At 39.7% G+C, this 14,511-nt stretch overlaps 1 protein-coding gene across 5 annotated transcripts in view; it reads left to right on the forward strand.

Annotated features, from left to right (window-relative positions):
• The window catches only part of KCNIP4 (potassium voltage-gated channel interacting protein 4), a 1,117,936-nt gene that overhangs the window by 1,007,709 nt on the left and 95,716 nt on the right, over window positions 1-14,511 (forward strand). For 4 of the 5 annotated variants that reach the window (XM_077881097.1, XM_077881087.1, XM_077881078.1 and 1 more), the window contains exon 2: window positions 1,630-1,754. In XM_077881097.1, coding sequence (XP_077737223.1) covers window positions 1,630-1,754 — 125 coding nt within the window. The remainder of the gene's footprint in view (window positions 1-1,629; window positions 1,755-14,511) is intronic. The other variant, XM_077881061.1, reaches the window with a different exon arrangement.

Genomic DNA, 14,511 nt, shown 5'->3' on the forward strand with positions numbered 1-14,511 from the left:
TTATGCTTGTCAGCTCGAGTTTATTGTTGGCCTTCCCATCTTCTCATGTCCCTTTTATTTTTCTTATCTATCCATCACTATCCTGCAGCTTTTCCATCTCACAGTTCCACAATAAGCTATTAAAATACGAAGAGTACAAAACAAATGTCTGCTTTTATCCTCTCTTCCCCATTTTGACAAACACAACCATTCCAAGTACCTGTTTCACTGCCATTATTGGGCTTTTGTAAACTTGAGGGCAGTGATTAGGACACTCCAAGATTAGGGTTCTGTGGAAACCTCTTTATCCCTGCTCTGTGAGAACTCTGGCCCATCACTGTACTTAGTGAGAGAGGGCAGAAAGTAGGTACAGGTGTTAGTGAAAGGCAGCTCTGAGTATCTGAATGATGTGACTTTTGGCCACAATGACTAAATTTCTGGCACATGAGATGTGGAATTGGAATGCTAGTGGCCCGGGGCACAGAGTTAATGAAAAAAAAGCTCTTCTTCTGAACCTCTGAGCTGGAAATCTGTAGCTAAGAAGAAGGAATACAATGGAGGTTAGCAAGCCATGGCTACGGGGTTAGGCCTGCATACTTATATTCCTGGTGAGTTCTTTAGCCAAGGTGTGGATTGGATGATGGCAAGAACAATTTCTTAGGCCTCCATGGGGACCTACTGCAAAAAAAGCTGAAATTGATCAAGGATGCTATACTTTTGAGACCTGAGCACCCAGATCCTAATATAAGCCAACACCTCCTAACTAATGTTCCACATGAGCCTAGGGCAGACATGTAGAGATCACCAGATGTGACCTGTGGGGAGAGAGGGTTCTGTGGACAAATACCCTTTGGGGTCAATTGGGTTAAACAAAGTTAAACAGAATTGTTTGTTGCAGGTCCTCTGGAAACCTTTAATTTCCCTCTTTGGGTCCCACACTATAATAGCATTTATAGCATTTCCCTAACTTATATGGATATCAAATTCTTTTTACAAAGAGCATCTTTGAGAAATCATACTGTAAATATAATTCACAAAGGAAAGTACAGTATTTTAGGATATATCTGTAGCTATCGACTCCCTTGGCTGCAGAAGAGGGTCTAGCCAGAACTTCTCCCAGGCCCAGTCCAAAGTGCACCCGTGAAGACTGGGTTTATGCCAGTGAAATCAGCAGCTGATTACTCACTTCAGCACCTCAACTGGCCACTTTATTTGTAGCCCCAGGCCAAATATTTGAATCCTCAGAGAGTATTGACAGAGTCCTACCTCCTAGTTGTGTGATACACAGGGTGGTACTGATTGTCATTAAACTGAAATTCCATTTTTCCAAACCAGACTTGGTATATGCACACCAAGTCCAGGTTTTAAGGTTATTCATGATTTTGTGTACTCTTCAAACTGTATTATAAAGATGCTAATATTGTAAGATCTAATGATTAGAGCTAGTAGGGAAAAAGAGTATGTGGAATTGTCGTAGCTTCGTTATGTAAACTCTGGGAAATGTAAAGACTACCTTAGATGGTACGAGAATCCTTCCTTTGGAAAAATCACAGACATCCAGTAAACGTTTTATTGTTCTCCTGTGTTGTTGTGTATAAGCACCAGTGACCTGTGACTGTTCTTCAGCCTCTTTTTGGTTCTCCTCCACAGACAGCGTGGAAGATGAGCTGGAGATGGCCACTGTCCGGCATCGGCCTGAGGCTCTGGAGCTTCTGGAAGCCCAGAGCAAATTTACCAAGAAGGAGCTCCAGATTCTTTACAGAGGATTTAAGAATGTAAGAACTTCCTTTATAACTTTACCTTCACACTGTTCTCAGCAGAGCATTGAGGAGTGAGAGGAAATGAGGGAAAACACATGGTTCTGTGACAGCGCCATCGTACGTACATTTCATACGGATCTTTCCTAGATGTGAATATTATCAATATCCACTTAGACTTTGGGTCACTTTGGCACAAAGTGCTCACACAAGGTGGGTGGACATTAAACAAGGATGGGTACAAAAAAAAGGCCTACTTATTTCAGTTCCTGGTATGTTTTGTTTTTTGGTTGTAATGACAAAATTTCAAGAGGCTTCAATTCTCTCTTCATTTTTGAACTATATTCTGATGTTTGACTTGAATCTTGACTATAGTTCGAGGCCCATATGGAATGCCATTCCCAACATTGGAGAAGAGTCACTCTAAGTTTCTGAAAAAAACATGCTACCAATGACAGTAGACCCTAAATGTCTGTAGGTAGTCCCTGCATCTGGTTCTTTGTGATCCAGGTGCACCTAGGATTCTCTTTCCTGAATGAATCATCTTCAAAGGACAATGAGTGGTCCAGACAATTGACTTGTTGAACACTTGGTATGTGTTAGGTGTTAAGCTAGATACTGTAGGTTATTCAAAAGCCAGAGAAGATATCCAAGGAACTTCTGGTCTATATGGGGAGAGATGACTTGTCATGAATTTATTTGAAAGCAATTCATCCTTGGGCATTTGACTGGCTCAATTGGTAGAGTACATGACTCTTGATTTTAGGGTTGTGAGTTCAAGTCCAATGTTGGGCATGGAGCCTACTTTAAAAAAAAAGAAAAAGACATTTTATTCTTAAAAGTATCAGATGATTGTGTTTCAAATGGCATACACAGGCCAACATGTGCTATGTTCTTACACACATGTAAACCATAGTAGCTACACTACAGGTTCTCCTTGAAATCCAAATTATTTTTTTAAAGATTTTATTTATTTATTCCTGAGAGACACAGAGACATAGGCAGAGGGAGAAGCAGGCTCCATGCAGAAGCCTGACGCAGGACTCGATCCTGGAACTCCAGGATCACGCTCTGGGCCGAAGGCAGGCGTTAAACCACTGAGCCACCCAGGGATCCCCTTGAAATCCAAATTAAATTACATTGATCCCTCCTCAGGTCTTCCCCCTACCAGCCCCACTATAGACTCTATAGTGTCCAAAGAGTCCTGCTAATTCCAGCCTCTTCAAATCTGACCATCTCAATTGCTACCTCTGTGCAACCTCATGCTGACCAAAAGAGAAACTCTACCTCTTTCCATAAAAGTTTACATAAAAGTTTACTCAGAGAATTTGTAACCCTAGTTGACTTTTCAGAATATGTTTACAGAGTTCCATCATGAGTATGGCATACAACCTTCCACCATCTCTCTGACTCCACGGGGTCTCTCTCTACCCCATTTCTGTTCCACCACTCTCCTTGCCTGGGCTTTCTAAGGCTTTTCTCTCCCCATTACTCCTCTGAAACCGGGTTCTCTGCTAACACCCAGGTCTCTGTGCAGGTGTTAAAAGGAGTCTGGATGTGCAATCTATCACGATGACACATGCAAATACACACGCATAAAGGGAAAGCAGCTTTGGAAATGAGGCTAGAGAATTATTAGTTATGTCTATGCTGCACCGTGTGCAGAGAGAGCAAACACTTATAAAAAAAAAAAAAAAACAGCTGGAATGACCACTGGCAGCAGCAATTAGACACAAAATGTTTGTCAAATAAAGGAGAACTGAATCCAGCCTCTCAGCAACCCTGCTACGCATTTACCACTCCACTGACGTGACTGCAGGTCTCTCCATTTGGGGTCAGCCTGCCTTTGGTAGCATTTATTGCAAATTGAAATCATGATTGCTGCCATCGTTAGCTTCCAGAGGCAGCATCTCTCTGCAGGTTGGTCTTCTCCAAGTGGCACTTCACAGAAATTGCCCGGGCTCTGACGTCTGCATTCGTTTATTTTTGTCTTTTATTTTATTTTACTTTTATTGCTCTCTCTTATTTTTGTCTTTGCCTACCTGTCCTCTTTTCTGCCTTTTGTCCTCTCCTCCTTCTTTCCAGACCCCCCTCCTTTCTCCTTTTCTTAACCTTCCGGTCCTTGCTTTATTTCTTCTTCCTGAGTTTTCTCCCTCCTTTGTCTCTTCTCCTTGTCAACTGTTGTCTCTTTTCTTTTGTTTCTCCCCTTTCCTTTCTCTTGTTCTCTTCTCTCTGCATCAGTTTCCTGTCCCACCCCCCCATCCTGCACCATGAGATAAATTTCCATCAGACCTGAATGTGCCCAAAGCCTATTCACATACTCCTTTACAAGAAAGGACTCCACGGTTTGCTCAGAAAATGTTAATTGATGTCTCTGATAAATCAAACACAACTGTTATTTTCATTTTGGGTTATTTTCCCCTAGCCAAATGTACAAGTCTAATAAATATACCCTGAATTATATCAAGGGAGGCATGAAAGCAGGGCAATGGCACTCATGTTTTATAGGATGGCAGCAATCTGAACCAGCTTAGCATCAGAGAAAGCAAACCAATTACTCTTGGTTTCCTGAACACCAATTATCTCAAGCTCTTAAGATCAAAAAATTACTTCCATGGAACCAATCGGGTTATTTATTTTTTAATAAAACCTTTTAAAGCCCCCTATATTTTTATTAAAAGGATAAGCTAGTTACCAACATCTTAAGACAATGACACTTATCTAATGAAGGCTCAGTATGACAAATCACCCGTTAGTAAAGATCGCCGGAGCCCCCCAATCTTTTCCCAGTACCATATCCCTGATAGCATTTCCTCATTTCCAACATAGGTTATTAATAAAAACGGGGGATGGAAGAAAGGTAAGATAGTAAGGGAAAATTTCTCAGCCTGTCACTCTGTTTTACCCACTGAGTCACCCCCACATTCTTATTTCTCTTACCGCCTGCTGAACTGAGTCTCTTAAAGTAGGAGGCTGATAGAAATGGAGAAGATAGCAGTGTTTCTCAATCTTTAGTACCCTGGAATCAACTAAAGGCTTGTTAAAAACCAGTTTGCTGGGCACCAGCCTCAAAGATTATGATTTAGTAGGTCTGAGATTGGGGTGAAGAATTTGCATTTCTCATAAGTTCCCAGATGATGCTAAAGCTGCTGGTTTGGGGACCGCACTTTAAAAAATCACTATGAAGATACCATAAGCTTTGGGTCATTCAGACTCAAGCCCATATTTTACTTGTTTAAGCACCTTTCTCTGAGTCAGTCGCCTATGTCTTCTTAACTCTACAAATGAGGATATTGATACCTACAGTACTGGAGTTTTGTTTTGTTTTGGCTGATTTTTGTCTGATTCTTTTAAAGAAATTAAGAAAATTTAGAAGTTTTCTTAAGAAAATTTAGATAATAAACATGAGTCCAACAAAAAGGAGTTATTATAGTATATCTCCAAATAGTCAAACTTAGTATTGTCAGTGGCCAGTCATGGTTGGCCTACATACTGCCTCACAGCGTTTTGGGTCTTGAGCTACATAACCGTGTACTAGAGATACAAGGTATTTTCTACATGTCAGGAGTCTCAAACTTAACTGCATCTTGCAATCACTCCGGGACCTTTAAAAATTACAAATAGGTTGGTACCATGCTTGATGATTCTGATGTAATTGCTTTGGGAAGAAGCTTGAGCATCGGGATTTATAAAGTTCTCCAGGTAATTATAATGTGCAGCCAAGATTGACAACCAGTGAACTAGTCACACGGTGCTTCTGTCACAAAAAGAATTGATCTGATGATGAGTCCTGGGAAAGAATTGATCTGATGGTGATGAGTCCTGGGAAAGAATTGATCTGATGGTGATGAGTCCTATGGTACTGAGAAAAATATCAATGTTTAGACAGACTACATTGGAGCCTTAGGAGGTCTTTGGTGGGCTTCCACCCCTTGGTGGAATGTGTATGTTAGGTGGGTAACAGCTCTTAGCTCTGATGAATCTGACTCAGTTAAACTTGAAGTGATGCTCAATGGTTTTTCTTTTTTTCTTAAACTTCTTAATTAAAAAAAAATCCGGGGATCCCTGGGTGGCTCAGCGGTTTGACGCCTGCCTTTGGCCCAGGGCGTGATCCTGGAGTCCTGGGATCGAGTCCTGCATTGGGCTCCCTGCATGGAGCCTGCTTCTCCCTCCTCCTGTGTCTCTGCCTCTCTCTCTCTCTCTATGTCTATCATAAATAAATAAAAATAAATAAATCTTTAAAAAATAAAAATAAAAAAATCCCATTTAATAGATAGCTAACAGAAAGCCACATCTGATAACCACAGACCCAAATATGACCCAGGTCATATTAAGTATCTATATTCATGTTTCATGAACTTGATTTGTTGCTCTCTCAAAATCAGGCATAACTTTAGTTCAATTTTAGGTGATGATGAATGGTCTCCTGGGGCATTAAGTTTTAAAATGGCTGTGCCTCTCCATCATTTACTTTCATTAGTTAATAATTTATAGCATATTCTTCCAATTGTTTAAGGCACAACGTGAAAGTTGCAAGATGTTAGATTTGTATGCTTTGGACACCTGGTACCTTCTTGTCCCAAATCCTTCCCCACTTCTTTTTCTTTCGCTACTTTGAATTATAATAGGTCTAAGTAACCATTAGATTCACATATATTTTTAAGGTATCACCTTAATGACTGGTAATGTCCTTTTTCCTAAAAATGCTAAGTGTCAATATCCTTTTTACCTAAGGATGAAGGATGTTTGTATTTTTTTTTATTGTAACAAATTATCACATATTTAGTGGCTTAAAAAACATGCATTCATCATGTCACAGTTGTGAGGGTCAGGAGTCCAGAAGCAACTTAACTGGGTCCTATATTTAGGGTCTCACAAAGCTACAATCAAGGTGTTGATTAGGCTACATTTTTTCTGCCTGGGATCCTCTTCCCAGCACATATAGTTGTTGGCATTTCCCTGTGGTTGTATTTCTGAGATCTCCACTCTCTTGCTGGCTGTCGTCCTGGAGCCTCTCATCTTCGATGCTGCCTCTGGTCCCTTGCCCATGACCTTCTCACAGAATCTCTTATAATGTGCAGCTCACTTCTTCAAAGCCAGCAAGAGTCTCTCTAGTCTTCTAAAGCGGAGTCTTACACGATATACTATAGTCATGAGTATGACATCTTAACCTACCATCTTTGTATATCCCAGCACTCAAGGCAAGGAGATTAAAAAGAATGTGACTTACTAGGAGTCACCATAGTGTGTGTCCATCACAGCAGTGTTCTTAAGAAGACACAACCCCAGAAGTCAGCATCTGAAGCAACTAAATTAAATCTGAAGTCCTATCTCAAGCATGGTTAATCCCTACCCTCATCGTTGTACCTACAATCCAGACATCTCCTTGGGGATTTGACCAATAGTGGTACCAAACTTTTCTTTGGTTTCTGCAAGAGTTTTGGTTTTGTGGCCAAAGGAACCAACAGGAGATGGAAGTTTTTGATGTTTTTTTTCCTACACCACTTGAAGAGTTTGAGAACTTACTATATATTTAAAAATAGATGAGAGGAAGTGAGGACAAAATTAATGGGGGTCTACATTTTCTTACAAAGGACCTTTATATAAAAAGCAGTAAATCTCACTTATGGTAGAGAGGGAGAGAGGAGGAGTTTAGCACATGCTTGATAAAGAGCGGGATATGGTGTTTAGGATAGAGAAATAAGCTGCAATTGCCCTTTTGTCACGAGCCCTTAGAGTTATTCTTGAGGCTTCACAGGCTGATTGTGTAACCTTCAGTAAATCACTTCATCTCTGGCAGCTTCTGTCTCCCTGTCAGCAAATTAGGGATTAAGATCTTCTCTTCCAATCATGAAAGGGGGTGGGTAATAATTGGCTTTATTCTGCTCTTGAAAGACTCAGATAAAAGATCTTCCTTAAGTGCAAAGTATTACTCATGTACTTTAAAATCAAGGTATAAGAACAGAGTTAAAATGTAATTTTCTATACCCTCAGGGATTTTTTTTTTTTTGTCAGACTTTCAGGAAACAGGGCTTTCTGAGATGTTTATGTACAAGTCTCAGCAGATAAACATGGCAGCCTTCCTGACTTCCAAATATCGACATTATACTGGGTTCAAACCTTTCAGCTGACATATTTTATCTTGGACAGGTAGTTTAGCTTCTCTGGACATCAAATTCTCCTTTGAAGATTCAGGCTATTAGCATCCATGCAAATGAGAAGATGATGAAAAATATTTTGCATAATTTCTTTCACTGAGAGTGTGCTCAATAGACCTTGGAGCCCTTAAGCTCTCTCCTAATCATTCTACTAAGTACAGAAGTAACTAAAATTTACAATGAACATTCTGCAATGTCATCTTGAAGCCAATTACCTTATACAAGAGTTTGTGTTAAATATAATCTGTGGAATTTGGATGCTTCTTGTTTATTTGTTTTTTTTATTTTAAATTAATTACTATGCTAAATTTTTGAAATCATGTGGAAAGTATAAATTGAAATATGTAACTATCTCATCTACAATCAACTCCCCATTCCACCTTGCTGGAGGTAAGTATGCTTAACTTTCTTCTTTACTCTTGTAGATATTTTTATGTGCATGTATTTGTTTAGAGGGATTCTTTTGACACAAATGGGTTTGATAATATATGTATCCAACAGATTATTTTTACTTAACAATGAGCAATTGTGATTATTTAATTTTATTTTCAAACAACCATTATACACGTGTTGGTCAGGCATTCCCTGTTTGGGGATACTTTGAGTCTGACCTAGTAGATGGTCTAGTGGGTTACCACACCAGTTCTAAGCCTCCTCTTGGATTGCTTGCAAATTCCCATAGGGGAGGCAGCAGTTTCTGCACTACCCTTCTATCTTACCCCTGTTTCAGAGAGGGATTTACCTTTTAAGGGCTGTATCATCCCCTTACCACACCAGAACACACAACTGCCTCTCTTCCCAACAAAAAAAAAAAAAAGAGAGAGAGAGAGAGAAAGAGAGAAATACAAATGGACTAAGGATCTTATTTCTGTTTAACCTATGAGTTTCCTGAAGACCATCTACTGAGCCTGATTCATCTTGATTCTCTATTCTTAATTCCAAATGTCTGGCCCATTATACGACTCAGTATCTGGTTTTAGAATGAAAGTACCAGACCCTGATAACAGATAAGTCATCTCTCATCATCCATGTAATGCCTAACTTTTAAAAGTTAGTAGCTTGTACATCCATTAAATTTCATTAAATGAAATATATATGCAGGATATTTAACTCTTGTTTGCCCCCTAAACCTATATTTTATCAATAAATGTTACCTCTCCATGTATTCAGTCACCTAGACACTCAGATGTCTTTCTGGATTCTTCCCTAAGAAACTGCTGCATCTAATTAATCTCCAAGCTCAGTCAGTTTTTTAGTCTTTATATCTCTCCCATCTACCCCTTCATTTTCCTCTATACTGTCCTTTCCTCTCTGTCATCTCGCATCTATGTCACCACAATGGCCTCCCAATCTCCTGGACTCCAATCTTATTTTCCTCTGAACCAATCTTCACAGGGCAATGAAAGGCATCTTTCTAAAGCACAAATAGGATCTTGCTGATTCCTACTTAAAACCAATGAATATATGTCCATTGCCATTAGAAGACAGAATCAGGAGCCTTATGCACTCATCCAACACATATTTATTGAGTGTCTACTACAAGTCCAACCCTGACTACAGTGACCCAACTAGCCCTTGCTTACTTTTCTAGTTTTATCTCTCACTATCTTTTATTCACTCCCCTCCAACCATAAAGAACTGCCTGCAGTTGGTGTGATTCCCTCTGAGGAGTTTTGATCTGCCCTTTCTTCCTGCAGAGAATACTATTCCTCATGACTCCCTTACTGTTCATGAGGCAAACTCACTCGTACACCTTCTCCACATCTCAGCTTAGATTTTATCTCAATATAATTTTTTCCATCATTCATTCTGTGAATGCTGAATATGATCCCACCATTCAACTAGGTCTTTAGGATATATTGACTAAAATGACAGGTAAGTTCTCTTGGAGTTTACATTCCAATGGGAGTTGGAAGTGGGTGGTAAAGAGGGATACAAAATGATAAGCAAACAACTAAGGAAATCCCTGCTATGATAAGATGTAATGAAATATATTATAGAAAGGCAGAAAAGAGAGCTTCTTTTGATGGGATGGTTAAAGATGTGTTCACTGGGAAGATGGCACTTAATTGAATATATAATATGAAGAAGGACTAAGCTACATGAAGGACATTCCAGGCAGAGAGAACAACCACAAATCCTGAGGCAGGAGTGAGGCAAGAGTGTGTGGAACTTGGAATATTCATTTTCTTTCATTGTTCCTAAAGATATTGAGAAAGTATTGATTTTAAAAGGGTCAGATGTAATATATAGTAACAATTTTGAAAAGGTGACTCTTCAGGCTGCTCTAAGAAGATTGCAGTGTAGGGTGTCAAAGTAAAATAAGGAGACCCTTGGGAAAGAAGTTTCAGAAGAGTAGGGGAAAAAGTGTTGCTTAGACCAAGATGGAGGCAAAATATGGTGTGTGGTGGAGGCTGAGCCAACTGGCCATTTTGATGGTTTAGATTAAAAGATGAAAGGAAGAGAGGACCCAAAGTTAACTCAAAGCTAATTTTGAAAGGCTTATATGTAGAAAAACTTTGACACCTTTAGCGTAAATTTGGAGACACTCCTGAAGTGTTTCCCCCAATTGCGCGGATTTAAGGATCCTTTCCATATTCTATACTCTCCCTAGGGTCAGGTACTATATTTTCTTTGCCATAAGACTCTTAACTCTTCAGATCATGCCTTGTACATAACATATAATCTATACAGATTTGTGAATAAATGACCCCAATCAAAAAGTTCAGGGATTCATCCAGATAAAATTTTTATCTTCTCTCACTTTTTTAGTTCCCTTTACATCTACCTAGTAAGATTGAAGAGCTATCGATTTTCTCTTGGGAAAAAAAAAAATCTAATGGTAAGGAAAGTGAAAGAGCATGACTTTTCTTGTAAAAGAACCACAAAAATACCTGGACACATTTACTGAGTTTATCAAGTGCTCCTCAAAAATATTAAGGGCAGTCTCATATGGTAACAAAGAACTACTTTTGGTTCTATTGCAAGTGTGTTCATAGTTTTCATCCAGTAGATTCTCATGCCTTATAATGCTCAGCAAATATACTGTCAAGTGAATAATAGGATCTCTGTAGCTCAAGAACCCCTCTCATCTCAGCAACATATTTCAAAAATCAAAAGAGATTGAGTGGTGGCATCTAGTAGTTCCCATACGTATTTGAGTGGGTTCATTGCTGTAACACACAGCCCAGTATTTTAAAGGTTTAATGCAACAGGGTTTTGTTTCTTTCTCGGCTCCCAAACCCAGGCTGATCATCAACAGCTTTTCAGGTTGGGGGCTTTGCTTCACTTGTTCATTGAGGTTACTCCTCCCATCTAGGGATTCCACTACTGTCTATAGCCTCAGCACCTCCACTGAGCCAACTGTGTCTGGTTGTTGGTTAAGAAAAAAGAGAGAGAGCAAGAATACATGGGGCATGTTGGGCCTGTCCTAAAGTGGCAGACATTCCTTCTGCCCATATTCCATTGGTCAAAACTCAGTCATATGGTTCCATTTGACTTTAAGAGAGGCTAAGGAAAAATACATTTAGAAAGAAAGTTAAATTAAACTTCCTCCAAATTGGGGGAAAGATATCAGAGATTTCAGAGATAACTTCCAAGTTCAATTATTTGCCAGGAGGACTCACAAGATTCAGTATATAGTCATATTCAATTCTACCATCTGTTATAGCAAAAGGATACAAAACAAAACTAACCAAGGGAAAAGGTGCATGGGATCATGCTTGGAGGAGACCAGAGGCAAACTTCCAAGAGTGCTTCCCTGGTAGAATCACACAGAATGGGTTCAACTTCCTCAGCCATCAGTTGTTACAACATAGGTGAAATGCTGTCTACCAAGAAAAGTCATCAGGTACTGCGTCTCCAAACCCTCGTTTCACTGAATTTTTTTAGAGAATGTCCTAAATATCTCCTACATTAGTCTAGCTAATCTTTCTAAGACAAACTTCTCAGTCTGAGAACAATGGGTCAACTGAGACTTCCAACTCATATACCCCTTGACAGATCAAGTTTTAAATAATAATAATAATAAATCTCTGTCTTCTGAATGCTTTGAGATTTCCTCCTTCCTCAGCATCGTACATCAAAACTGAATAGATAACAAGTTCAAAAGCAATTTCAATCAAGGAAGTTTGTTGATAAAACTTGTTGTGCAAGGAACCCACTCTTCACAGCACAGAACCCAAGCACCAGGAGATAAGAGTATTGTGTGCATCAACCTTGAATGGCATTACTCTTTCTCAATATTTTTGGAAAAACTGAACTATTCACACAAATGTGTCACTGGGAGTCTAGTAAATAATTTTTTTTTTCAAATTCAGCCCAGGATTTTCAAAGAGCCTGCTGCACAACTTTGGATGGTTTGTGGCTAAAACTAAAAAAAAAAGCAAATCTAGGGTACCATTCATCACTGCAAGCGGCTGGCAGGGAACCTACCTCATAAAGTCAGATCATTTTCCATTTTTTAAAATAGTTCCCTCTTAAATATATTAATTAATATAAGCCTAACTGGCAATTATTTTAGTGATCCTGGCAGGCACTCAAATCTTCATTAAAATAAAATAGGATGCCAAAACTTTGGAAGTCTTTTCAATGCTACATTTGAGTTGATGTGTGAGACTAAGTCCTCTTAAATCTGTGTTAATTTAACTTGAAAGAAATACGAAGAAACGTGTCAAAGGAAACGAGATAGAAATTGTAATTTTTTAATCTATGCACATTCTAATGAATTATGCCTAATATGTGACATTTCAACTCCCCTAGACTTTTACGAGTTTGAGTCACAGTTTCTCATGTCAAGCTCTTCCTGGTTGTTCATCCTTTCCACAATCATATGGAGCATCTATCATTTATTGAGTACTTACTATATTCTAGGTATTTTGCTGGTATTGGATACATAATAATGAGTAAACGAGAATTGTTCTCAACTCATAAACACTGGAGTCTTAGTGTAGGAAGTGTAAAATTAGTAAGAAAGGAAAAAACCAATCATGTGCAAATTGTAGTACATTCAATGAAAAAAGATAAGGATTCTGTGAGAGGCAGTCTTGGGGGCACAGGGGACCTAGAAGGTGTGATGGTCACATTTTATTTGTTGACTGGGTTAGGTTCTGGTGCCCAGTTGTTTGGTCAATCACTAGTGTGTTGTTGCCTTGAAGGCGTTTTGTAGATGTGATTAATATCTACAATCAGTTGACTTTAAGTGAAGCGTACCTTGATAACCTGGTCAGCCTCATCCAATCAGTGGAAAGCCTTGAGAACAAAAACTGAGGTTTCTCAGAAAAGAAAGCCTTCTGCCTCAATGTTGTAACATAGAAAGCCTGCTGAATTTCCACCTGCCAGTCTGCCCTACAGATTTCAGACTTGGGAGTGCCCACAGCCCCGTGCCAATTCCTTACCACCAACGGCTCATTCTCTCTCTTCCTACCCCTTTCCTCCTTCTTTTCCTCCCTCCCTCCCTCTCTCCCCCTTCTCTCTCTCTCTCTCTCTCTCTCTCTCTCTCTCTCTCCACCTTTCTTGGTTTCCTCACAATCCTGACTGATGCTTTTCTCAAGTCAAGGCTTTTTATGCCAGGCCTGAAGAGAAAACAACTCTTCATGAGCAAGGAAAAAAGTTATCCTCAGTTGAAGATATAGCAAGTGCAAAAGCCCTAAGGCAGGAAAGGGTTTATAATATCCAGAGAAGCAGTGCAAGTTATTGTGACTGTGGTTGAAAGAGGAGGGATGGGACCATCCAGGTGGGCACGGAGCAGGTCACACAGAGCCTTGCAAGCTAAATTTAATTCCATTTGATAGGAAGCCACTGACAGTTTAAGAAGAGCATGGATATGACCTATATTTTTAAAAAACTCTATTTGGCAGATAATGAGTTTGGTCAAGGTGGGAGAATAAGGAAGGGGAAAGCAGTAAGGAAGGTATTGCAGTAGTCTACCCTATATGTGACAGGGAATTGAACTAAAAATTGTAGGAGGTGAGATGTAAAAAAAAGACAGAGAAATCTCTTTATCATTTAGGGCTCTTGATGGTGGGCAGCAGAAACCTAGCCTGACTGACAGAAGAAAGAGAAGTGCTTAGAAACATCTAGGGCACCTCTCTGAACTGAAGGAAAACATGAACACCCGGGCCTTGCAAGAGAGAAGCATCTGGAAAGTTCCAAGTAAACAGAAGCAGACTAACGGGGATGAGCACGATACTGACCTAGAACTACATCTGTGTCTAACACCTCTCGCTCTCTGCCTTGTAGCCAGGCTGGGCTCTTTTCACTTTCCTAAGCACACGTTCTTTCCAGAGAAATAATGGAATTATGACACCTGCAGGAGGAAATCTGGAGGCGGACCCCGTGGGTGTCTGGGAAAGTCAGAGCTCCCAACAAACCCTTCCCTTGCACTACTTCTCTGCCGACCCCAAAATCCTGCTTACCAGGCGCTTCCCCCAACACCTTTTCATCATGGTCTTAACTACAATCTTATCCACACATTACTCTTTTTTTACATCGTTGGAAAAAGAAATCACTTGTGGAGAAGAGCTTCTAGCTCTTTCTGCTCTTAAGATCTTTCCACTTGTTGTTTCCCAAGACACATTTCCCTTACTATTTAGTATGGATGGTTCCACTCTCATCCT

This window comes from Canis aureus, chromosome 2, assembly GCF_053574225.1.
Source record: "Canis aureus isolate CA01 chromosome 2, VMU_Caureus_v.1.0, whole genome shotgun sequence".
Lineage (NCBI taxonomy): Eukaryota > Metazoa > Chordata > Mammalia > Carnivora > Canidae > Canis > Canis aureus.